At 44.1% G+C, this 26,588-nt stretch overlaps 1 protein-coding gene and 1 long non-coding RNA gene across 2 annotated transcripts; one reads left to right on the top strand and one right to left on the bottom strand.

Annotated features, from left to right (window-relative positions):
• Window positions 1–346: 346 nt before the first annotated feature.
• Window positions 347–1,135, bottom strand: LOC146564969 (uncharacterized). The gene is made up of 3 exons (XR_014894473.1): window positions 1,036–1,135; window positions 682–935; window positions 347–601 (listed from the first exon to the last, which is right to left on the bottom strand). It is a non-coding gene; the product is annotated as an uncharacterized LOC146564969 (long non-coding RNA).
• Window positions 1,136–2,901: 1,766 nt separating this feature from the next.
• Window positions 2,902–26,257, top strand: LOC146564970 (beta-1,4-galactosyltransferase 3). The gene is made up of 7 exons (XM_085292788.1): window positions 2,902–3,097; window positions 13,252–14,486; window positions 17,854–18,089; window positions 19,059–19,246; window positions 20,746–20,868; window positions 21,215–21,319; window positions 23,370–26,257. The coding sequence occupies exons 2-7, from the start codon at window positions 14,213–14,215 to the stop codon at window positions 23,581–23,583; spliced, it is 1,140 nt and encodes a 379-aa protein (XP_085148914.1). The 5' UTR covers window positions 2,902–3,097; window positions 13,252–14,212; the 3' UTR covers window positions 23,584–26,257.
• Window positions 26,258–26,588: the final 331 nt, after the last annotated feature.

Here is a 26,588-nt window from a genome sequence, read left to right on the forward strand (position 1 = left end):
ATTGTTTTTCTACTTCTGGCTGAGCCATTAGAGCAGCAACAAATGTTTGTTATTCGATGGAGAATATTAAGCGGGAGTCACTTTAATTGATTTAAACGCAGTCTCGCATATTTTAGGGTGGACCTTAGAGCCACGGCAGTTTTAGATGCTTCGATGCTGACTTCATTTTTCAGATCCAGCAGTCGCTGCGTTGTCACCACTCCGGACCAGCACCAGCCTTTTCATTTCATCTTTGTGGCACCGAAGCACCCGTTTAGACCTGATACTCACTCTCTGGGTGGGACTTGGCTTCATCGATGGGGATCAAACAACACAAAAGTTACCTGTTCTTTAATGGCTGAAGTAATATCAGGTACAATCGCAACATTTACCAGATAAAATAGATACATTTATTAATCAGCAGTGGGAGCCATACATGAGATAGATGTAGTCCCGTGTGGATAAACTGCTGCCGCTTTTTGGCTTCTGGAGTTGACAGAGTCGACTCAGATGGATGCCGGTGCTGGGCCGAGCTTCTCGGCGCACCCCTGCCGGTCTTTGCGTCTCTGTTTTTAAGTTTGCCCGTGAGTTGAAGCATTGCAGCTGGAGGTTACCGCTGCCCCTTGAAGTGGGAGGAAGATGATTAGGAAATCAAATACACAAGTTAAAGAACCGCCTGTCCATCAGAGTGGTGGTACCTACAGGGGCGTGGTAGGAAGGATGTAGGTGACCTGGTCGAAATAAAAGGGACAGAGCTGCGGGATCGCTATTTCTGGGCAGGAGGACATCCTGGTGAATATTTGATCCACCCTGTGGTTTCTCCCAAAGCACTGTCGAGGGAAGAGTCTGTACCACAGGCCTGACACCACAACATCCATGCTGCTTTGAGCCGTTGAGGCGCTGACAGGAAGTAAGCTGTAGCGAGGTGGCTGGCCTGTCATCTCGATAACTGTTATCTTCGCGGAAACAGGTAAACAAAGGTGATTCAGTGCAGAGGCAGCCACAGCGATCATTCATCTAAACGCTTGTCTTCTGAAAGCATAAATGTTATCTTACCTTAAATGTGTTTGTAACCTGCTGCAGGCGATGAGTGAGTTGTTTATCTTTAAATTCCAGATCATCACAGTTTTAAATGACGACTTTGGAATGAGTATACAGACTGTATATTAAAGATGGATGGGTCCTAGCTGACATTTTTTGGGGGGGGCTCCGTGTGCCCGTCTATAGACACACCCTTACTGAACCCAAAATATGATTATCATACAGAGCAGCAGTTCAAAACCTGCTGACAGCTGACGGCAGTGCCTCCCAACGAAATGAATGTCAGCTTTGATTTCTGTGAACCAAATTCAGATTAAATGGAAAGTACTGCAGTGAGCTTTCTCTACCAGCACACATCCTGCTATGCTTCCTGTGCCATTTACCCTTTAGCCACTCGCCTAGCAGGAAATTTATGCACCTCACGAAACTCATGGCCTTATTCTGGATTATGTAATTGCCAGGGACACCCTCAAAACCTAAAAGTATAAAATAAAGTCGAGCCCACCACTGATTGTATTACAGGTAATATTTCAGGGTAAGATTTATAGATTTATAATTCAGATGAAATGTCTGTACAAAGGTCGGGAAAACAACTAATCTCCTTTAGGAACCTGTAAAAATAATAAAGCCATAAACAGTGAACAGAGGCACTGAGTTATTAAGAATATAACAGACTTGACTTCTAAAAACTGCCCTCAGGTTTGGCTGTGGAGGAATAAAGCACATTTACACAAAGACAGCACTCAGGTACAACCCTGAGGTACTTGTACTGGAGTATTTCCACGTTATACTACTTTATGCTTTCACTCAGTCCAGAGAGAAATGTTTAGTCTCTACTCCACTGTACTTACTAAGCTTTACTTCATGCACGATGGCTAACATAGCAGGCTTAAAAACAACACATTGTTGAAGTGCACTCGTTCTGCTCATTCTCAGCTCCACATTTTTAATGTTGGACTCTACTGGAGCAGCTTTGCATGAGTCACAGTTCAAAATAATGCTTATTTGTCTTACACTGGGCTTTTGTGCTTCCCCTTGGATTTTATTAAATGAACCCAACCCCCAGTCAACATACATATAATGTGCCACGTTTCCCAAAACTGAAGGTCTATGCTGACACTTCATTTTCTCGGTACCATTCATAATATTAATTACCTATAACTGTGCTCAACCATCCAACGTGATGGACAGTGCACAAGAGAGAGCGCATCCAGGGTGGAGACGAGTGTCAGAGGTCATTTGTGACAGAAGGATAGCAGGAGAAGTGAAAGGGCAAACTTACAAGATGGTAGTGAGACCTGCTGTGACGCATGATTTTGAGACAAAAAGGTGGAAGGCTGAGCTGAAGATGTTAGGATTTCACTGGGAGAGACCGGGATGAACAGGATTATAAATGGACGTGTCAGAGGGACAGCTCAGCTTGAGCAGTTTGGAGACAGAGTCTGTGGAGAGCCAAGACTGAGACGTTTGCACATGTGCAGAGGAGGGATGATGTAAATGAGGGGCAACGAATGATGAAGAAGCTGCCACACAGGAGGAAAAAGGAAAAGCTCAAAGAAGATTCATGGATGTGATGAAGGAGGACATCCAGATGGTTAGTGTGACACAGGAGGGGGGTGACCCTTAAAAAGGGCAGCAGATAGAAGTACAGGTTAAAGATTACAGCTGGAGAATGTAATTAAAATACATCACAGACAGCAGTGATAAAGAAACATGTAAAAAAATAACCAAGGATGATTTCCATATTCATTGCTAGCTTTTATGTCAAAGCCACAGAAACAAAAAATAAAATAAAACAGTCCCCCGTGGGTCTTGGTGGCTGTTTTTGGAGCTCCTGTGGTAAAGCAGCAGCGGCCGTGGCAGGTTGTCGGTGTTGCTGAGCTCTGAGCTGTGACCGCGGAGGGGAGGAGAAAAGTGCCGAGCTGCAGCGGCTCTGCTCATTCAGCCTCCGAGCCAGCAACCAAACAGCAGCTCCAACTTCAGCGCACATCGGAAATACTGAGCAGGAAACGGGCAGCTGGAGGGACACCGACCGCTAACTGTCGCTTCACCTGCTGGGGGATAAAAACACCTTCAGGTAAGACTGAAAAAAGACGTTTGGTTGTTTTTATGATGGAGCCAAAACAGCTCCGTGTGGGGATGCTAGCCCGTTAGCTAGCCAGCTAAGTAACTAACTAACAACCTCCCCTCCGCGGATAGCGCGGCGCGGCTCGGCGTTCACAGCTGGCGAGGATCGGCTTGGAGTTGGGGTGGGAGCCCTTTTCTCGGATGTTTTTACATGATTTAAAAACCAGGAAAAAGTGAGCCCAGTTTAAAGGCAGTCGGGACTGTTGTTAGCTCCACTTAAAAGTAATCAGACCCCTGCTGGAAAACTGTCGATGCGAGCCCGAGTGTTACCAAGAATAAGGGCAAACACGGGGTTTAAATCAGTATATTAGCTCTTAGCAGCATTGCGTAAGCTAATGCTGATTAATACCAGCTCTAACTAACTTTGTGTCTGCTATAAAGCCCCCCGAAGTCTGTTTTTTCTTCTTCCGTTTTAGCTGATGTGTTGATCCTATAAGCAAAAGCCGACCCCGATAAAAGTTTAACGATGGCAGCTGCATTTACCAGGAAACTGGGTTCGTTATTAGCTAACTACTCTCTGAGCACTTTAACGTGCGGACAGAACTCGTTAATTTCGCCATTTCCCGCTACCTCCCTGCTATAAGGCAGGTTTCTCAGCCTGTCTTCCTGCCCATATGTCCTCGTATATGTGCTCTCCACAGCGGGACAAAAGGCCCAGCATGGCGGCCCCCTTCCCCCTCTGAACCCAGCCCACACTGGAGGTGAGAGAGCAGCAGAGGGGCTGCTCTTCTTTGTCCTACCGGGGAGAGGACCAGAGCTTCAGTCTGTCTCTGAAGTCGTCCTGCTCTTATCAGTCAGAGTAAACATGCTGTCACAGGTATTAAAGAGCTCAGAGTCCAGATTTATATCTTTATAAACTGAAGTGTGAGGTAAGCAGGATAAACAGTGATACAGATCATGAGGGCAGGTATTTTTTAAAAAGGTTTTCCTGAAGATATAATACTTGAGTTTGTGTGTTTCAGGAAACTGTTTGGTCGAAGCCACTTCTCTATCTTGATTCTCACTTCTATAGTTTTTCAGGCTGCTGTGGTCGGGTGCTGTGAGCAAAGATCTGTCGGTTGGTTTTTTCTGTTTTTGAACACTTACCTTTAAATAAAATGAAATTACAGAAACAAAATAAGTAATCTGTACTATTAGGTTCTGTTACCGAACCGTAAACGTGGGCTAAAATCACTAACGGCTGCTGGTTCTGCACCAGGTCTCATTTAATCTCTTTTTTTGTTGCTGCTGTTATAAAGTCAGATTAGTGTGGTTGGTGCTGGAGCTGTTATGTGTGACTTTAAAACACGCTTCATGTGGCCTTATCCTTTCTGTTTCAATATAACCTTGGGTCAGATTTGCTTAGGAAGGCTGAGACTCAGTATAAGCTCTTTCTGCAGAGGAGACACTTGACCACACTTTAAGAACGTTTCTGTTCTTTTCATGCCGTTTCTTCCTTTTTCTTTTAAATAGCACCCTCTGTGGTGCTTCCTTTTTTTGGCCTGCATGAAGCGTTAGGCTCAGACCGCGTTGTTGATAGCATCTCAGACAAGCTTTTCAGGATGTTGTTGTTTCAATACAGCTGAGCAGCTTCAGCATCATCTGCCTTCAGTGTTACATGGAGCTAGTTTTCGTTACAGCATGCCTTTTGTTGTTAGTGTAAAAAAGCCTTTGACACGTTTTTGTTTCCATATTTATCACGATAAAGATTTAGCTGCAGACGAATTGCATCATTGAATCATTTCAGTATTGCTTGATTTGAACTCTTATTTTTTTAGGTGTTAACTTTTAACATCAAAACATAAATTTTTACTACCTTGAATCCTGAATGTTGAAAAAGCTGCTGTGTTGTTATGTTGTTGCTTCTGGGAGGCCTTTGTGTTGTGGGTTATCTATCCCTGAGGAGATTTTCTTATCCCCATGGCTCCCATCTACAAACTGGTGCAGGTTGCTTTGATTGTCATTAGATAATAACTTTCCCTAATGGTTTGGTGAGGAAGGCCTCACTATGGAAACAGCTTGAGCCACCAGAGGCAGAAAGAGAGGAGAGGAGGTGGAAAAAGCTGGAGAATGATGGGCTTTTTTCCACTCTGTTCTCCTTCTCATGTCTCGGTGGAGTCGGACTGAGGAACAGCCATGGCGACGTGTACCAGCTGCACTGTGATGAATGGTCGGGGCTCAGGAGGCGTTGCCATGACAGGGTCCCTGGCACGCGCTGCGATGCAGACGCCTCTTTTCTCAGGGCATGTTTACACATTATTTCATCGCCTGGGCCTGCTTGGTTGGTACTTGAGAGGAAAGGCCTGCCTGAATATGCAGAGTTTAAGTGTGCAGAGCTTTTAGGAATGATGCGTCGCTTTTTCTGTTGTTTTGGTGACAGCATCGGGAAAAATACAGCTGTTGTGTAACCACATCTGACTGCACCTCTCCATGGTCACTAACACTGTTAAATACTCCTGTCGCTCAGCCTGTTTTTGGTCAGGACGGAGCTGTTTGGGTGTTGAGCAACACCGCGAGGCGCTTTCTCAAACAAACTTGATGTCCGTTTGCTTGCCTGGCTCAGTGCTGGTCTTTGCTGGCACTAACGTGAGACTCTAACCTGAACGAAGCAGTTTATCTTGCCTAAACAGAATCGAACGATGAGTGAAATCGCTCCAGCTGTTTCTCTAAATGTTGTTCCAGTATAGGAGCCCAGTCAGTGGTCTCACACGGCCGGCTATGAAGAATTAAATTCTGTGGTCTACATTTGAGGCTCGAATTCCTAAAACCTCACTTTGAACGAGAAAATGAAAATGAATTTTAGTTCTTAATTCCCGAGTGAAGGGAAACGTATGTTCACTGTGGCGTTTCCATTTTTGTGTGTATTTCTTTCAGTGGGGGGGTTTCAGGTGTAGCTCACAGTGGAAAAGCACCGTGGCCAAAGAAGTATCTCTGGGGGAAATACTTCCCCACTTTCATTTCAGACTTTGTACCTCAGCTCTGCTCACAGGCTGCACTTTGGAAGCTCGTGATTGTGCTCCAGATAAGAAGTCGTCTCTGGTTTTTAAGAAGTAACGAGACCTCAAACATACAAATATTAAGAAGGTTTGACCCATCTGTGTGGATTTACAACGCCTGTAACTCTGAAAATATTCAGAGTGTAAAGCTGTAAATGTGCATAGCTTTATGCATCCATCCGTTTTCTGCAGCTTATCTGGGTCGCTTTGTTAAATGTAATCGATTGTGCACACACGCTGCCCCTGAGACGTTTGGGAATAACTGAAGTAAAGAATTAGTAAGAAAAACTTTTGCCTCGAAGGCAGTTGCAATCAGTTTTGAGCAGCGAAGCAGATTTAACGACTTGGGGGGCGGGGCTCGACGCAGCCAGAATTTCCTGCTCAGATAACCACGACATGCAAACTAAACCGCATCTAATTTCCATTGAAAATTTGTGATCAGTTTTCGCTCAGTTAAGACAGGAAGGTGTGTTTGTGGTGTTCGGCCTCTGTGGTTACCACCACGGCTGTTCTCTTTACCTCCCTCCGTGCCTGCTGTTCTTCACTTCTGTGCTGTGCCTTTAGGAATTGAACGACACTGCTGACCGTGAGCTACGTGATCTAAATATATCTCCGCTCTTCCCCCCTCGTCCCTTTTTATTTTCTCATCTGCTCTTCGTTTCAGCACTTTTGTTCAGAACCCTCTTGGCTCCTCTTCATTCATTCATGTGTGCAAACACGCCTGCACCACATGGAGCTGTTGCTGAACTTTCTTTACTTGATTATAGAACTAAAGTCAGAGAAGATGTATTTGCATATGAAATTAATAGATGCAAAGCTGCGTTTCCACCTGGAGCGATGTTGTAGAGAGAGGAATGTTAATAATTTGACATACTGTAATTAAATAAACATAAACAGTCAGATTTCAGCTGACGGTAAAAGTAGTCGATAACATCTATCTGCTCCTTTTAACCACGTCAGCCATTTATCAGCCTGTATCATACGGCTGCCTGGACTGATTTTGTAGTTCTGGCTGAGGAGTTGCAGTAACGTGAAGTGCACATGGTGAAATAGAGGCAGGTCTGTGGTTATGTTACGCTACCCCGTGGATACTTGGTGCTACCGTGATACACCGAATATCCCAGTAAAGCTCGTCATCCCTTCTTTCCGACACCGTTTGAATTTGGTCTGTAGCAGAAATGAGTAATAGAGTTAGGACGTGTCTAATACGTGCCTGTTGCTGGGCCTGGGCTGTCTTTGAGGCTTGGTAACGATCCCTTGTAGTTTGAGTCGTGTTAAAAAAGAACTTTTTATAGTGAGTAATCCAAACCACACGGGAACATTCATGACTAACCTCGTGTTGTGGTTGGATCATCTCAGACGTCTGTTTCTTTCTGCCATGATTGTTTGTCTCGGCCCATCTGGGAGCTTCAACCTGAAATTTCACTGAGAACAACTTAACCCTCATCCTCCATCTTCCCTGTGCTAATGTGTTCCTATTAGCCTGACAGTTGCTGCAGTTTAGTTTTCATCTTTAGACCCTAGCAGCTGGGCAGCTTGCTTTTGTAAATAGTTTAAATAAATAAAGATGGCTGGAGGTTGAAGTTTAATGAAGACTTTGGGTTTGGGTCAGTTTTTAACTCGGTGGTGCCTGAGACTGGACGAGCATTGTGGACATAAAGACATGCCTACATGAACTCACAGTGACATAACAAATGTAACATGAGTCTTATAAATGTCGACGGTGCTTTAATGGATTATTAGGAAATCATCATGCAGCTATTAGCCGGCCTTGATTCACTCAGGAAATTCCCCGCCCCGAGCTTATCATCTTACAGGGAAAAGCAGAATATATTAACAATGGCGAACCAGCACAACAAGAGGGACTAAAATCTACACAGGTCTTCTTAAAACAAATGAGGATGTTGTACAGAATAGACTCTTCCTCAGCACGGAAGCTGAAATGCTCATGAAACTGATGAGTCTTCATCCAAGGTTAATTTAACCTCATACTGAAGGATCGTTTTCACAGAGGACTTAGTTGAACTTTAGATATAATACAAGTGATGAAAATAAATTAGTGAGGAGAAAAAGGGTGAAGGACTTGGTTTTATCTGGTAAAATGTATTTATACAGTTGAAGCTGGTGACATAACACGTGTGACCAACATTTGTACTTAGGGCAGGGACAGCTCAGCAGGTCGAGTGGTGGCCCCAAGATCAGGGGTTTGGCTACCCTGAGGTACCCCTGAGCAAGGCACCGTCTGCACACACTGTTCCCCGCGCGCCCAGCGGCTGCCCACTGCTTCAGAGTGAGTGGGTTGAATGCAGAGAGGAATTTCCCCACAGGGATCAGTAAAGTATACATCATCATCACATCATTATGCTGGTGGGCCCGAGTCGCTCAGTAGGTTTGCTGCCAAAACACTAACAAGCAGCTGATTCAGCAAGGCAACAAAAGGAGGAGTGACCAGGAACAGAAACGGGAAACAGTGCTACAGAAACCAATTAGTCACTGCAGAATTTCAGTGTGACTCTTAGTTATGTTTCTGGGAAGCTACATGTCAGGATACAACCAAGTCTGAAGAGCTTGAAGTGAAGCAAACTGTTGCTGTTTGATGTGTGTAGATGTTCAGTCTCTCATCAAAGAAGGGTCTTCACTTCCAAAAACCAGGATCCCGTCCCAGGCTATTCAACCCCTGCTGACTTTAATAGTTCACATGATGGTGGTGTGGGAGCAGTGTGTCACACCCTCACCCTTGACCCTGAGATAGTATTGACTCGTGTGATCCTTTAAGACCTGTGATTTCAGGGAGGGTCAGCGACTCTCAGGACTTCTCTGTATGGAGAACCCACATGTTTGGGGCTCCCATCAGTTTTTTTAGAACTGAAGAAGTTTTGTTGATCAGAGGCGAAATATCTTCAGGAACCTGAAAGAAGTCCTGTTGTCTTTAACTGCATAAATCTACCATGACCTGGCCTGTGGCTTGAACATCCAGTGAGATGCCTGTGGTGGCACAGGTCGCTCTCTAATGCATGTGATTGCTAGATAGAAAACACTTAAACATGGGTGTGAATGAGGCATCTTGTATAAAGTGCTTTGAGTTCTCTGGAAGAGTAGAAAAGCTATATAAGAGTCGTTCCATTCAACCTTTCCTGTTGGGATGGACCGATTCGATATTACGTATCGGTATCGCGCCGATACTGAACTAAATTACTGGATATTGGAGGGGAAACCATTAAATATCTACGCAGCTGACGTAACTGTGCAGGGGCGCATCTAGCAAAGTTTAGCCAGGGGGGCCGATAGGGCATTAACAGGGAAAAGGGGGCACAAAGACATACTTTTCTTTCTTATTCTCATTTGAAATGTCGAGCTTTTAATAAATAATTATCGGAGTTTTACACCCAAAGTCTTCATCTGATGTAAAATGTATAGAAGTCCATTACTGTATATAGTGACTGTTAAGTCTAATATACCCTAGTAAGCTAGAGTACTTTTTCCTTTGGGAAGGTACCATCTGTGCAGTTTGCAGTTCTGTTGAAGGAAGATGTTGAATCTATTTAATTATTGTTGAAAAATAATTTCTGTGCATTTTTTTTTAACACATGCATTAAATTAAAATTGGGGACTGGTTCACTTTTTTTTTTTTTTTGCTGGGAGTTTGCAACCCTGTTAGTTATGTTGTTTAATATTTCTGCTAAGTGCTCTTTAAAATGCCAGAATAGGGAGGATGCTGTAGGTTTACGTTTATGAGATTGATCAGTTTTGCTGAACTATGAAATATTTTAATGGTGTATTTTTTGCATACAGGTTTAACACAATAGCTTTAGTGTTTTTTGTTTGTTTGTTTTGTTAAAACTTGAGTATGAACTTTTCCAAATGCAGGAAGATGTTTAAAAAACAGTTTTATTGATTAAAAACACACTGTATCAGATTCACATCGGTATCGGCAGATATCCAAATTTATGATATCGGTATCGAACATAAAGTGGTTTGGTACCATCTCTAGTTTCTTGTTGATCGGCGACTCTTCAGCCGGCTCGGCTCGAGTTGAACTAAACAGCGAGTGGGTACCACATGTTTGACATGTGCTAATGAAGGAAAATGTAGAGATTGTATACTTGGGTGGAAAATAAGAACACAGTAATGCTGGGAAACAGAGCAGAAAAGGGTCTCTCTGATGTGGCTCTAAATGCAGAGAGGAAGACCATCCGTGCAGGAGAGCCGATGAAGTCAAAAGCACAGAACGTCACCAGACTGCTGCTCTTCCTCTCTGTATTTAGTTCACTCCTCATCCTCAGCCAGCACAGAAAGATCCATGCAGCTCCGGGCCTCTTTTGTATGCGTGTAAGTTGGCGCCTGAGCTTTATTTAAAAGGCGCTCGCTGCCAGGTTCTCCCTTTGTGTGAACCAGCTCAGGTACAGCACGAGCCGCGAGCGCTAAAGTATCTTTGTTATTTCTGCTCTTCATAAAGAACGTGAGAATAGACGGGAGCGTCACGGAGCGCATGAATTCATTCTCCAGGGATCTTCTCCAGTTGTCTAGTAGATCAAGTTGGCACATAATATTAACATTAATAGCCATCTTATCTCCTTTGGTTAAAAACTGGAATTCAAGCATTGATTTGTGTGCATTGTTGGATAATATGTTGAGGTGTCTCTCCCGTCCACCTATAGATTATATCATTTGTGGAAAATAATAGAAAATCGAGTATTTTGGATTATTTTTCAAGGCTCGATTCCCATACATTGAGTTTGAGTGATGCTTGGCAGACACAGCAGACTAATGTTCCACCCTGCTGTGCTACGACTGGCCAACACCCGACGTCCTCGCCCTGCAGTTTCAGGAAGTCTGTCAAACACCCTTTAAAGAAAACTGTGCGTTTGTTTTCCCAGGTACACGATGTGCTTCGTCTATAATAAAAGCAGGTCGACAATTATTCAGCAGGTGAACATGAAAATATTGATAGTGGAAACAACTTCATGGGCCGAAAACTCAGCTGCTGTAGTGGTATGTGGCACGCGCAAATGGAATCTGTGGGCAACACTGATCATAGCTGTGCTGGAATCACAAGTCGAACTGGTTCAGAAATCACATGATCATTGAAGGCGCCGCCCTAGCAGCCTCCTGTCGACTACAATAAAAGAAGATTAACATGATTAGACGGCAGGTACTAGCAGTAGGAGTTTATTCAGAGCTCCTTTGGCCCGTTAAGGCTCCAGGGTTGAATGCACTCAGTGCACTTGAGTAAATTTAGAGATGTGCAGACCTTTATTCCCTCTGTCCAGTCACATGGTTGAAGAGCAGCTTCAGACTCATAATCCAGTGAATGTGAACCTTTTAGAAAGCGTCAGCGATTACTTCAAAACAGATTACGTTATTTATTTATCTGCTCAGAGTGGTTGAGATGAATTTCCGTTCTGTGGGATTAGCCACAGTCTCTGACATATCATGTCATAAACCATATCAAGAGGTTATAGGTGCCGGGCGACATGTCAGGGGTCAATCCTCCCATCTGCTCCCAGCTCTGATGAAAGTCTTCCGCAGAGGATTTCCTCTTCTGTTTGATCCGCATGTTCTCTCAGAGGGGAAATAGGAAACCCATTTAATATCCTTCACATGAAAATCCCCCAGTCAGCTGTTAAAGAACGAGGAGTCAGATAGCATCAGTACATTTCTGCAAGTTGATCAAAGTGTGTTTTGTTTTTGCATTTCTTCATTTCCTGTCTGTCGTTTTAAAGTTTGCGTGGAGTTCCCGAGGCACTCGGTGTTAAATGCTCAGAATGCGTTCGCTTTGTTGTCTAACACGGCTTTGATGGTATGAAGGAACAAAAAGGGCTCATTTTTCTCTCAGCATATCTTTGATCACATCAGTGTCTCTTTTTTGTTTGCCTACCTTTACAGCTCTTTTTTTGGGTCGTCCTCTCACACACTCACACACACACACACACACACACACACACACACACACACACACACGATTCAGCAAGCGGCTCTTATCTCCTGTTGCAGAGCAGGGGTGGGGAACTCCAGGGCCGGTGTCCTGCAGGTTGTAGATGTGTCCTTGATCCATCACAGCTGATTTACATGGCTTAATGACCTCCTCAACATGTCTTGAAGTTCTGCAGAGGCCTGGTAATGAACTAATCATTTGATTCAGGTGTGTAGATGAAGGGTGATGTCTAAAACCTGCAGGACCCCGGCCCTCGAGGCCTGGAGTTCCCCAGCCCTGTTGTAGAGTCTGAGCAGGAACAAATGTTCATAATGTGACCTTTTCCTGTGGGTACTTGATGCTGAAGTGCTGAAGATCCTATCATACAGTCTTCTTGGTGATGTTATACCAGAATTTTCATGTACCGATGATCTGCCTTGGAATAATTTCTGTATGTAGCACTGCTGCCACGGGTCTGTAATCTTTACCATTTCTATAGTTTTCAGATATTTTTGAGGTCTTGTCAATCTTTCTCTTTAAATACAGACCATATGTCCTCCTCTGAATGTTTTTCTATAAAAAATGTAAAAAGCAGAAGAATAGACATGGTGGCATTTCCACTAAATGACAATAAACAAAAATACACATTAAAAAATGTCCAGAAACTGATTACTTTTCAGTTAAAATAGGGTGAAATCCAAGTTCTTGTTCAGGATAAAATATCGTTTGATTTTGGGTCGCGGTGTTTGATGTGGGCGCAGGTTCTCTGTCCGTGTTTCCACCAGCCACGTAGCGTTCAGTAGGATTGGGATTAGGATTAGTGCTCCGAGTGCGGCTGCTTTAACGAGCGCTAATTGATTTGTAACTGAGGATGTGCTCGGCATCGCTGCAGCAGAGCTCGGGTCAGGAAGGACGACATCATCGGGTCCTTTCATCAGGAGCAGAAGGATGCAGATTTTGGAAACTTCCTCGACGCTGTGATGCGTGGCTTCCCGTCTGCCGCCCACAGTGGGCAGCAGGGATCTCCCACTGAGTGATTAGTGCAGGCTTTCCAACTGTGCTGTTTGGTCTCTGTAAACAAACACAATCCATTTGTTTGCCTGTGCTGTAACAACAGCTCATTGTTTGTGTGCTGAAATCGCTGACTTCAACAGTTTCAGCCAAAGGATGTCAGTCAGTTTTAACACCCGCCCTGTTTCCTCTCCTGTCTTCCAGAGCCATGCTGGAGTGACCCGTCCAGTTCCTGTCGATCCAGGGTGACCAGTGAGCGGCTTAAGGTGGATCGCATCATCATGGAATAATAGCATTGGGAGTCAAAGCTCGACCTCTTCCTCCTCGTCCTCCTCCCCCTATTTCTTTTTCTCTCAGCCTCACTCTGTACTGAAGCCTCCCCCTAACAAACACTCACCCACCCACCCACTCACTCATGCAGGACCCTTCTGACCACTCCTCCCACGCAAGTCACGGTCCACTCCCACCGTCTCTCCAGCCAGTCAGGCGGTGAGCGGCTGGAAGCCGTGTAATCCTCTGTAAAGTATAGCGCCTATACGGCTGCATATGCTCCCCTTTGTCATGGCGGCTGTTGCTGTTGTGGAGGCCTCCCTCAGGAGAGAGCAGGAGGGACAGCAGAAGGCAGCATAAAGCTCACAAAGGCAGGAAGGGTGAGAGAAGGAGACGCTGCAGATTGTTCGGCTGGAGGCGAGTGAACTTCACAGGGCAGCGGATGGTGCTCAGTCGGTGTGAGACTCCATAATGTGGGGCTGGCATTATCTCCCCAAACCAAACACAAAGTGGACCAACAGTCAGCTCTGGAGATACCTACCACCTGCTGAGCAGCAGCGGGGAATGCAGTGAGGACAAAGTGGACCAGATTTTTTTCTTTTCTTTTTTTGTGTCTCAGTGTGGAATATTTTTCTACTTTTGTTCTGTTTGGGGGTCTTTGTGCTTACAGCCTACCAAAAGTGCCTTTTTGTGTGACATCTTCGCGTCTGACATACTGAAGTTAAATATTTCACAGATTGTCACTCACTTGACGTTCGCCGTGTGCTGCCATATTCTGGATTATATAGGAAGGAAAAGGCTTGACGCCACCCTCCACTAACCCTGACAATCATCACCTGCTACGCCCGAGCAGCAAGTTCCACCTGTCTCCACTGGACCCATCCGAGCCGTCACCATGTTCAGTATTCAGTCCAAATGGCGCTACCTTATCATGTTCCTGGGCATCCAGCTGGTGGTGATGGCGCTGCTGTCCCGAGAGGGATACCAGAAGAGGGTCACTTACTTCATACGCATCTTCCGCAAGCCAGACGGGGGCGCTGTATCAGGCCGCAACCACACCACACCCACGATCAGTGGAGGGGACGTATACGCCAACCTCTCCCACCTGCCCAAAGCTCACGGCCATCGAGACGACACGCCCTACTGTCCCAAAACGTCCCCTCTAATAGGTGAGTGCTCATGCCACGTCTTCAGTGTCGATCCAAAGGTGGATTAGGCTTTTCTCCGTTTAGCCTTAAATAGATGTTCACTAGTTAAGTGGATCCATCGTAAAGGTTTAAGACAGCGATTCATACTTCAGGTAACCCTTAAAAGTTGAAGCTTGAATCTCTTGTTTAAATAAAGTATTTGGGACTTTGCGTCCTTGTAGGGCTCAGTGTAGCCTCTGAAGGTAATGCAGGCGAAGTCCCTAAAATTCAGCTCTGATTGATGAAACGTTATAGGTCATGAAAGTTTTTTGGCTTGTGAAGTTGAGCCAGTTGGGGTGGTTCAGGCATCTGACAAGGATGCCCGCTGAGCAAGCTGTTCCAGGCTTTCCCTGCCTCGGTGTTCCTCCAGACAGGCTGGGAGAGGGAGGTCTGGGCTTCTCTGCTTATGCTGCTGCGCCCACGACCCGGCCCCGACAAGTGGAAGAAGGATGGATGGAAATGTGGCTGTAATTGAACTTGTTCAGCTGTAGATTAGATGCCATGTTTTGGTGCAGGTGCCCTCGCCGGCAGTCAGCTGAGTGTGAGCGAGGACTGAAGTGCACTTTTATGCTTAAATGTTTCACCCTCACTACTGTAGTGTTCTCATATGCACAAGTTAGTAACTTCTGATTTTGTCTCACCTTTATTCAAATATAGTGTAAATATTCTTGTAATAAACAGGCAAACTAGACCAGTCACACGAGCCTCACTGCAGGGTTTTTCCTTTTTTTGCATATTTGAGTCACGTGACCTTTTTTTTTTTTTTTCCTTGTTTAGCTCTGCGTTCAGTCTCAGAGAGGATAAACAAAACAGGTGGTATTGACTTAATATTAACTGAAGAGAAAATGGAAATGTATGCAGCACTTTTGTGCTTTTCGTTCCCCCGTTATATAAAAGCAGTATGTTTGTTCCTGTGGCTGACAGTCATGTTAAACATCATTTGAGTCAATGCGAGTTTGCAAGTAATACCTGTGAGCTGAAAGCTCTAATCACTGTTCTACAGCTCTGGCTGCTCTCGGCTCCTGATATGGTTGTCATCGAGCACAGAAGCCAAACCTACCTGCTGCACAAACCTTCTGTTTTGAGGAGGCAGCCAATCAGAAGAAAGCTGGATTAAATGGAGCGGAGTCAAAACAGCTTGTTTCAGACAGAACTGACTCGTTAAAAGACGATGTTAATGAAGATGTTAAATAATGAATAAATACATTTAAGAAGTGGAAATAAAGAATAACAGCTTGTTTACTCTCAGCTGTGTGTCATTAACACGAGCCAACCAACCACATTTTTGGCGTAACACAACAATAAGTGGCACAAACCGTCTCTCCTACATTCCAAACCAGTGTTGCCTCAGGCCAACATCGAGCCTCTTCAGAGCAGCCTCTGAACACGTGTCAGCGCGGCGCCATCACGCTAAATAACCATTGTCAAGAAGTTTCTACTGGTTCCTTCTGCTGTATCTTCAAGAAAAGAAACTGCAGAAGGAAAGTGAAGATAAATCCAGTGAGTGATAGAGGGTTTAAGTAAGAGAAATATTTCAGTTCACATTAAACTTAAAAAACATGTTTGTCCTGACCCAGACACGGGCTCAGAGCCTAACCAAATGTTACGGTTTAAATGCTGTCCCTTTGAAATCAGATTTATTATCCGTGATGTAACATCTGGCTTCTGAGTGCCTTTTAGCTTTGAACCTGAAATCACGCACCTGGTTTCAGGTTTTATATAAAAATAGTTTGTTTTTCTCAGCGTGCTCTCTGTGTGGTTCCTTTCTCAGGATCAGTTCAGTTAGAATCAAAATACCTGTGGAGATGAGATGAGATTGACCTGGTTCAAGTTGCCTCTCAGATGAAGCCTGTACACAAACTCTGACCCCACAGCTGATCTGCACTCAGGTTTCCTGAGTGTGTGTGGATGGTAACAAAAGTCAGTTTTATTGCCTCCAGTTCACTTTAGTTTCAGTTTTTGTTATTGTCCTTATGGATAAAAGCCAAATACGGTTCTCACGTGTCACTCTGACCTCTTTAAAAATATTTAAATGTTCCTGCATGTTTCCCGTATGTCTGTCTGATATACAGGAAAGGATCTGTGTTTGATCACTAACAGGCTGGGGAAGGAGCGCCTGTGTGATCTTAGTGTCTAAAGGGTGTGACACAGTCGCTGCTTTTATGGTGCTAAGTTTATGTCCATCAATCATCTATAAAAACATGACGCTGCAGAGGGGTCATGACCTTCTCCACCCTTTTTCACCTGCTGTGGGGAAAGTTTCAGTCAACTCTTCATGTGAGTCGATGTCATCAAGTGAGCGCGCCTTACATTTCCTCTGGTTGTCATATTTCAGTGATTTTGTCCTTTCTGTAAAACAGATGTTTTTGTGGGGGCATTTCAGTGCGCTGACAGTCGTGTAGGCCACGTCTTTGGCTCTGTGGAAATGACGTGTGCACAATAAACGTAAGAGATGCCAACCATACGGCTGCCATCAAACCACTGAGCTCTGTCACACCGTGTGAAGGCACCATAAAGCTTGTGACAGTTTTCCACCTGAAGAGGTCTTTTATGCTCCGTGTTTGCCAGGATTTGACGTTAAAAGGAAACTGCTCTTTGTACCAGGAAGCTTTGACTATGAGCCCTGAGCTCACTGCGCTCTACTTGAACTCTTCTGTCAGCTCTGTTCCAGCTACGCCGTCTAAACCCAGAATCCTGCCGCATGTTTATTCAGTAATTTGAAACCACTTGAAGACCATGAATTGATATGAGGGAAGAAAAAGACTCTTGAAGAAAAAACAAAGATGTTCGTCGCTGTAACACAAAGACAAACGAAACCTGCTGGAGGTTTGAGCGGCTCGGGTTCCTCCACTGGAACAGCTGAAAGGCTCGGGCGGGGATATTTGTATTTAGTCAGTTTGAAAACAGAAATCTGAAGCTTCCACGATGAGCTGACCTGGGTAGGCGGCACACCTGCATCTGTAACCCACCACCTGTTCACGTGATCTGATGAGTCAGCAGGCGTTGGAGCGACGTGGCTTTAAAAAAACAAACGTCAGCTTAACCTTGATTAATGCAGTGTGTATATATACTTTTAATATAGTGACAAATTTTCTCTCCTTTTATAGATATGTTTTTCTGTCCCCCTGACCTCAGGCGGGCGGCTGGACGAGCAGCGCGTGCAGGATTGTCAGACTGATCTCTACATTACAAACACGGCTGACTTTGTGCTTTTAAAGCTGACGTCTGACAGCTGTCATTTCAAAGCTTGATGTCACAAAGGACGGCTCTCGTACCCTGACCACATCATTTGCTTTCTGTCCGGTAACTATATTCATTCTTGGACGTAATTTATAACTTCTTTCCACAGGAGGGCCGATCCACGTCAGCTTCCCGTCACGCCTTAGTCTGGCCGAGGTTGAGAGGAAGAATCCGCTGGTGGTGCGCGGAGGACAATACAGGCCGCCGGACTGTGTGGCGAGGCATCGCACGGCCATCATCATTCCCCACAGACACCGAGAGCACCACCTCAAGTTCCTGCTCTACTACCTGCATCCGTTCCTGCAGCGGCAGCAGCTCCAATATGGCATTTACGTCATCCACCAGGTTTCTATTATTTCTATTTTACACTAAAATTCAGAAGGCGGTTGGAAATTAATTTTACTGTCTTTGTGTTAATGTTTAGATTTATAATATTTGGAGTATTGAGGGTTTTTATTGTCTAAGGTGATGCACTAGTTGATGCTTGATAAAGAGCGCCCTCTGGTGTGTGGTCACTGGATGTGCATGTTGGATGATAAGAAATCTGAAGCAGCTCAGAGGTTTAATCTGTTTAGAGCTCACTGATGTTTCACTCTCAGCTCTTTATCTCCTGCGCCTCTTGAGCTGGATCGTACCATCACACTCTGTGATGATTTTCAATTAAATGCTTTTATAAATGATATTTTTATTAGTTTTGCTCAGCTGGATTCAGTCACATTCTGATAGTGCTGTTAAATGTGTGTTTAATGTGCTGCTAGCTAAACTTTCTAGTTCTGGTTCATTGGCGTCTTATTTATCAGAGTTTATGTTACACAGCTGAGTCGTGGCCCGCGGTCACAGGACATCGTTGCATTCGTCGCTCCATCAGGTCTCTCCTGGGAATGAGACACTGGGTCTCAGTGGGACTACCTGTGGAAAAGTAAATGAATAAAATACAAAAAATGTACGTTTGGTCCCGCTAGATCGTAACCCCCAGTGGGCGGGGCTTATGTCTCCTTTGTTCTTGGATTCTCCAGCAGCGCGTCGGTTCATCCTGTCTGAAACAAGCTCCTCCTCCTTTTATGCAACAGTCTTCTGATTGGTTGCTCGTTTCACACAAACTCCCTGAAATGCTTTTAAAGTTTACCTCACTAATCCCTGTTTAGCACAAACATCACAACGTTTCTGTGGCTGAATATTTGACCTGCTGAAGTCTGTTGTGCGTCCTCCTTTGAGTGAGAACGTCTGGCTTTGTGCATTTTTCATTTACACAAATATTCCGTTTAAACTTGTTTCACGGTCACGTGAAGAAACATTTTTGTTTTTCTTCTGCAGGCTGGAAACTACACCTTTAACAGAGCCAAGCTGATGAACGCCGGTTTCCGGGAGGCCATGAAGGAGGAGGACTGGGACTGTCTCTTCTTCCATGATGTGGACCTCATTCCAGAAGACGACCGGAATACGTACGTCTGTGACTCGAACCCCAAGCACGCGGCCATCGCCATGGACAAGTTCGGCTACAAGTATGTCTGAGAACGACCGATACATGTCGTGGTTTCAGTGCAAGCTGTAGAATGAAGTGCTGTATGAAAGCAGTCCTGTGAGTGGGCAATATTTCACTTTAGTTCAAATAAACCAACCAATAGAAAAAGTCCACAAGCCTTCTCAGACAGCCCTCATTTGTCCTTCAGTGTAGCCCCTTTTCCATTAGCACCTGCTCGGATCGCCACTACAATCCGGTTCTACCTAACATGCATGGTTGTCCTCGTAGCGACACGTCCGAGCGTCCTGCGACGTGACTAATATGCGGCACGAACGCTACAAAAAAGTGGATGTCGAGGTGACGATATGCCTGCTGCTCTGTCTGTGGCTTTTCACGGCCTTGTTTTTGTAGCCGTTCCCGTCGTTGCCAGGTTTCAAAAATGGCGGTTTCATGATGACTCATCGAGTGATACTGCTGACCAGCCAATCACTGACAAGCATTCTGATGACATCACATTTAGTACCTGTTCAGATCGCTTGGGGACCCCGAGAGAGCAGATACTAAAAGAAGGTACCTCTACCCGGTGCTGTGACCTAATGGGAACCCCTGAAAACTGTGGCGACCCAAACGTAGGTGCTGATGGAAAAGGTGCTGCTTTGCTCCAGGGTGTAACACTGGCTCAGTCAACACATTTAGATATTAAAATGAAATAAATTCAGATAAAATGTCCTGAAAAAACAGGATGAGTTGATTAGAGTAACTCGATAAAATGAATTAAAATATAATGTGACAAAAATGTGTCATGATGTCAGTTGTAGAAAAGGTTGCATTTAAAAAACAAATAATACATAAATAAAGCAGCAGAATAGTAAAGGTACAATAAACCTTACTGTTAATGTAGTTTTTCTATATGTAATAATTAATGTGCTAAAGAGCTCTGTAACTAAAAAAGCATCTATCATGTGTCCAAGTGAAATGTATTGAATATAATCTCTGTGGTAAAACGGTCCAATCAGCAGAATAAAGCAAAAATAACTTAATGAGTGAAGAATAAAATAATAATATTCTATCAGTGCAGGGTAGAAATACCCAGATGTTTCTCTGCTGGACAGATGTGTTGGCTTGTTTAAAGTTCTTACTGGAGGTAGCCTGAGGTAAAGAAGGGCGGGTTTTACTCGAGCTCGTCCACCCCACGTGGTTACTGTTGATTTGCTTTTATCTTTACTTGAATTTTATCTATACTTTAATTTGAAAACATTTCCCTTGACTTGAAAGTGTTTGTGCACTGCTGTAGTTTTAAATGAGTTACAGAAATAAACTTGGCTCAGTGAAACTTTAGCTTCTGTGTTTGCTGCATGGACCCGGCGACTCTGCAGAAGCTGCATGTGTGTGTTTTGTTATTTAAATGCCAGAGTTCAGTTTCCACACACCTGCCATATATTCTAACCTGTCTGAACAGTACAGAAACTAATAATAAAACCCTGATGCTCTTTATTCCGCTTTTAATTTGTCTTGTTTTCTAATCCTAACCCTCTCCAGGCTTCCATACAAGATGTATTTTGGAGGCGTGTCCGCTCTGACGCCCCTGCACTACCTTAAAATGAACGGTTTCCCCAACAATTACTGGGGCTGGGGCGGCGAGGACGACGACATCGGAGTCAGGTGAGCATCGTGCGGTTCGGTTTCAGGGTTCCTCATAGGCTCCACATGAAAGAGCGAGGCAGCCTCTGTCATATTGCATTTTATGCGCTCTCGCATCCATAAACTGTCCGGGGCAACAGTAGAAACCTGTTATTGATCAGGTGAATTCTCCAACAGTCACCAAGAGCACAAACATGGTCCAGAGATCCTGACACAGCTGAGTCAAACATTACTGGAGACCGAGGCTAGATGTCAGTCAAAGTGACCCCACCCCTGAATTTAACCCGTAATCATGTGGGAAATGCTGTGCGTGTCCTCAGTGATCAGGAGGGGTGATCGGTCTAACGCTTGTTTCTGGTCTCCACAGAGTCTCTCTGGCTGGCATGTACATCACTCGTCCTTCACTGAAGGTGGGCCGGTACAAGATGATCAAACACAAGCTGGACAAAGGCAACGACGTGAACCCAAAGAGGTACTGCGGCCCGAGTGCTCGCTGGCATAACGAGATCTCAAGTCTGAGCACAGAAACGACCAGACGTGACTCGCTGGCCATAGTTGGATACCAGAGTTAGACACACGCTACGTCACAGCTAGCTGGAAGTTGGGCTGCGTATCGTCACAGATTTCTAGAATTGATTCGATTTGAATCGAGGACATTTTGCTTCAGTCGGAAATATTATAATTCTTATTATTTATCAGTACATATACATATTTTTATATCTATAAAAAGAAAGCTGACACTTGTGAGACTTGATCAAAGGTGTGAGCATCACAGCAGATGCCTTTGTGTCAAAGAACTGGGGATAAAACTACGGAGCCCCGCAGGGGACATGGGAGAAAAAAATTAAGACGGACTTTTGCGAGATCTCACAAAAGTCCGTCTTAATTTTTTTCTTCTCCCATGTCCCCTGCAGGGCTCCGTATAAAACAGAAAAACATGAAGGAGATTTTTTTTTTTTTTATAGCAGATGACCTTAAAAATATTCAGCAGTAGATCAAAAACAAAAGAAAACCACGAATCAACACATGAACATGACCTGATGCTGCTGACGTGAAGCAGAGCAAAGTTAGAGGTTTGATTAGAGACACAGCTGAGCGTTTTGCAAGTTTGCATAAATTTAAACAGTTTAAATTTCTTCAGTATTGAACAGCAGAAATGAAAAAGTCATTTAAACTGCAGCGGCCGACAGCGCTGTAAACAGCTGTAGACTGGTGGGTAACAAGCAAGCGAATGGGAAACAGTTCTTGAAGTAAACAGCGAGAGAGAGAGAGAGAGAGAGCTGTGCATGAAGTGGAGGCAAAACAGCAAATCGGAGGGAGTTCATGACGACGTGTATGTGAAGCGTAGTTTGCTCTTCTTTGGCTGCTGGTTCAGTCAATTTTGACTGAAGAAAGATGAAACCTGCAGCTTCAGAATCTATCGCGAAAAAAAGACGTAAACACGGAGCCGACGCATCTGATGTTAGCGAGCTTCATTATGTAAATTTTGTCCGGAGCCTGAATGATGCAGATTTTGAAGATATTAAAACCCCACACTCCAAAACATTTCCTCCTTCATTCCGACACACGCGTCCTGCAAAGATTTCCATACTTTGACACTTTCCCGACTCTTCTCGGGTCAGCTGGTCATTTTTCCCGTTATTCCAAACAGTCGTGCATCCTACAGGGATTTCCAGAGCGGTGCCACATCATCACCTCTAACATGTGTTTCTCCTGCCTCCCTTTGCATTTTCATTTGTTGGCATGTATAAATGCTGATACCGATGCAGATCGGCAAACTAAAATTAGTCGGTGTTGTTCAGCGTTGGCGCTTTAGGGCAGTGGAAACTGGAAACTGTATCTTCTAGATCGTCTAAGGAGCTCGGAAGTAAAAGAATCTGGACGTCTTTAAGTTTCTTGAAGATGTTTAAACTCTCATCTGAGACGCTTCTTCAGTTCTGAGAGTAAACGGTGGAGCGTCTCAGGTGTTTAACCCTTAAGAAGGTCGTTGACCAACTATTGGTCATGTGCCTCATCACATGAGCGACGGTGTGAAAAAAGGTCATTGTCAGCAGCGGTTTTGGGCGAGCTCATTGTGAAACCTAGCCCCACCCTATCATGTGACTGAAAGATGGCCATGGACATAGATGGCTTCTTTCACTCCTGTTTCAAACATCCTCAACGGAGTGACCTTTGACCTTTAGGACAGAGAGGTGTAATGTCTTCAAGAAACCTAAAGAAGTCCAGACGCTTTAGTTTCGTGGCTCCTTAGACCACGATGAACCTTCAGACATCTTTTAGAGGAAACCTGGTCCTGAGTAAATTACAAGTGAGGCCACAGGCTGTTTTTATTTAAGCCAGATTACAGTCTGTTCACATGTTTGCTTATGGACACCTGTCTACTGTCTACTGTACTCTCGAAGTGGAAAAGTGTTTGTTTGTTTGTAAACAATGAAACAACGAGGTCATGATTTTGCTGTAATCGAGCCGCTGTGCTGTTTCTCCTGGAAGAGTGAAGATGCTCTGCTTCGTGTGTCTGTCAGGTTCAACATGCTCGCTAAGACGCGTCAGACCTGGAGGGCGGACGGGATGAACACGGTGGAATACGAGGTCATCTCGCGGGAATATCTGCCCCTGTACACCAACATCACCGTGAACATCGGCACGGAGGCCGGCCTGCACCCGCCGCCCCGGACTCCCGGCCCCGCTCCCAAGGCTGAAGCTAAAGACGCCGCTGAAAAGCTCAAAGAGAAGTAGTCCTCGCTACTCTCACTTCAGACGGATAATCCTATCAGTACATGCTGTATGAAGGTGTTGGGTTTTTTTCCTCTTGATTTTTCTTCTGTAAGTTTTGTCGCCCGAGTGTCGCTCCGCCTTCACGTCGTCGGGCGTGCTGGACGATGAAACACCTAAATCTGTTAAAGATGGATCAACTCTTCTAAGTGATGTGCCGCTTCCTCCGGTCCTGCTCTAATTTATTCTTCTGAGGGAGCCGCAGCCGAGAGAGGGGGGCGGGGCTAACAGTTGGACTCTATGAGTTTATATATCTGCAGCGCTGTGGTCGCTGGTTTAACCGTGTGAGGCCTTAGAATCTATTTTTTTGTCTCGTCTTTTCACTCGTACCTTACTCTACCGAGGATGGTGGATTTGAAGGAGCAGCAGTCGCACTGTGTCAGCCTCTCGTCTCAAAGCACCGAAGGGGTTTTCTGTGCTTCTGTTACCGTCAAGGCAAAGTTCTCGCTTCTGCACACCTGTCTGTGAACACCTTTGTTTTACAAAGACAAACGTATCTTTTAAGATTATAGATGAGCTTGTGGAAGTACAGCGGGAGTGATTTCATGGTGTAGATGAAGTTACGGCTCCTCTTTTTTCAGCCTTTTACACCATCTCCTTAAACTTCAGTATGTCTGACGTCTTCTGATTGAATTCATCTCTTCTGTCTGAGTTCAGTGGGGTTAAGCTTTGCATCAAAATGGAGTCTTTTTTTCTTTTCTCTGATGCTTTATATGCAGTGAATTTGGATGTGACACTAATTATCCTCAATCTGCACAAATCTGGGAAATTAAATGGAACGATGAAATTCAATGGTCACATTCATTAAGCTAATCAAACATTAGAAGAAAACTGTAATCAATATTTAAGGCCAATGACATTGGGCAATATTTGGGGTACTTTATGTAAATCCTGGTGTTTTTAATAATTGTTAAAATCCTTTGGAAGAGGTTTCAAGAGATGACGACACACTTTAGTGTAATGCCAGTTACATTACGAGTCACCTTAAATAAGAACTTGTTGATGGAGCTGAATAGAAATGCAAGAAGTTGGTGGTGAAACGCTGCCCCCAGTGGTCAAAGTTGTAGTTACATTTTGTAACTTTAAGGTGCCTTTAAACTATTTTAATTACTGAAACAAGAACACTGAATGATGGCCTTGCAGGAAATGACAGCGAATCATTTTGGTACAAATTATTTGAGGAAACTGGCACCTGCTTTACCTATTAACCACAGCGATCAGCAGCCACCCACCCAAATAGTGTTTATGAGGTGAGTATGGAGGGCAAAGTTTGTGTGTGTGGGGGGGGGGGACATGCATTTACTTTTGTAATTTAAACTAAATAAATAAATAATGTGGTTTGAAAATGTAAACATTCAATTTTTATGTAATACAGATTATGTAGACGACATGAGGCGGACAGACATTAGCTCAGTCTTGATTATAACTGGTTAACTTGCCAAACAGACAGAATTGAAAAAACACTAATGTAAGTATGAATAATGCATGCAGGTGTTGAATATTATTTTTTTTAACAAACTGTGCACCAACACAGAAATGGCTCAAATGTAGTGTTTAACAAGAAAGTATTTATTTTCTTGTTAAATTATGCCTTTATTTTGTTAGTCCTCATTGTATCCTACATATGCCTCAGTTTCTTCCACTGACAGATCTGTGTGTGTGGGGGGGGCATCGTCACCAGTGAGGCTGGCTGCAAAACCAAAGAGGATGCTGACGGTGTGAAAAGCTGTGAAATAATAAAGTATAGTCCAAATATTTGTGTAACACTGTCGGTGCAGAAACACTACAGACCACACAGTAGTTTTCAGGTATCAGACAGAGACTGTATGTAAAAGATGGCAGATGTGTGGACTTCCTGTTTCATGTGGCGGTCCAGAATGAGCGGGCCTCTGAGGAGTCGCAGAACCAGCATGTACATTTATTAAAGTAAAAAAAATTTTGATGGGAAGGATTGATGTGATGTCACAGTGGCTCCGTCCATCATTTATATACAGTCCATTATGTACGATGCGATGAACAGGAAGTAGTCAGTCCCCTCGACTGGCTCTACATGTTAGTGCAGTCCTGTTTTTGGGGCCACCTGCTGGTCGTTAGAAAAGATTGCAGGTTTAAGGCACGATGCTACAGCCATCTTTTATATACAGTTTGTGGACGGGGATCATTTTTGACGTTTTTTGTTTTTTTGCTCTGTAAAGACCTTCGTTTTGTCCTGTCCTGTCCTGTGTGAAGACTATGACTTTACTCTGAAATCATATTCAACCTTTGGCCTTACACACTCATATAATATCGTCTATATATCTGTACTGGGAGTTGGCATGCATGGCCAAGAACAACTTAGTGCTGAATACATATCAGTGCTCACTTCAAACATATGAAGCATGCTGTGTTGTGAACTGGAAACTTGTATTTTGAGCATTTACTTCAGCGTATCAAGCCGCCTCTACCTGTGAATATGTTTGATTCTTTAAGCTGCTTAAACGTTTTCTTTGGTTTGACTCCGTTCTGATGTGAAAATAGAAATCCGTAGCCGCAGAGTGAAGTTACCCAGGATGATGTAATTGAGTTATTTCTGCGCCCCTTATGAATTCTGCACAGTCCAGAGTGGCCTTAAATTCATTAATAAATGATTACTCAAGAAGACGTGCTGACTCTACTTCTTTGGGGGTGAGTGTGTATCATAACTGATAACCGCCAGCCAATCAAAAATCACTTATTCAGCAGCTTTCAGTAAAAACAAAAGTTAAGGGGCTTTTTTAAAAACATTTACACATCTTACATTTATGAGAAAGACTGGCAAAGTTAATAGAAAAAATGACACATTTATTAGGAAAAAACCAGCAAAATTCTGCAGAAAATTTGGAAAATTAATAATAAAGCTGGTAGAAGGAAGAAGCAACGCTAACACAGTATGTATGAAATGTTCACATTTAAAACCCCTGGAGGGTCTTGGGTCGATTTGTGGCTATTTT

Source organism: Mchenga conophoros, linkage group LG11, assembly GCF_057382185.1.
Source record: "Mchenga conophoros isolate Kocher_MC1m ecotype Shallow Benthic linkage group LG11, M_conophoros_male_GT1.1, whole genome shotgun sequence".
Taxonomy (NCBI): Eukaryota; Metazoa; Chordata; class Actinopteri; order Cichliformes; family Cichlidae; genus Mchenga; species Mchenga conophoros.

Bases quoted from the DNA above. Each gene is read 5' to 3' on its own strand.
- LOC146564970 (XM_085292788.1), top strand. From the start codon at position 14,213: ATGTTCAGTATTCAGTCCAAATGGCGCTACCTTATCATGTTCCTGGGC. The intron at 19,247-20,745 runs GTATGTCTGAGA...AACCCTCTCCAG, and splicing joins ATGGACAAGTTCGGCTACAA to GCTTCCATACAAGATGTATT. The intron at 21,320-23,369 runs GTACTGCGGCCC...TGTGTCTGTCAG, and splicing joins AACGACGTGAACCCAAAGAG to GTTCAACATGCTCGCTAAGA.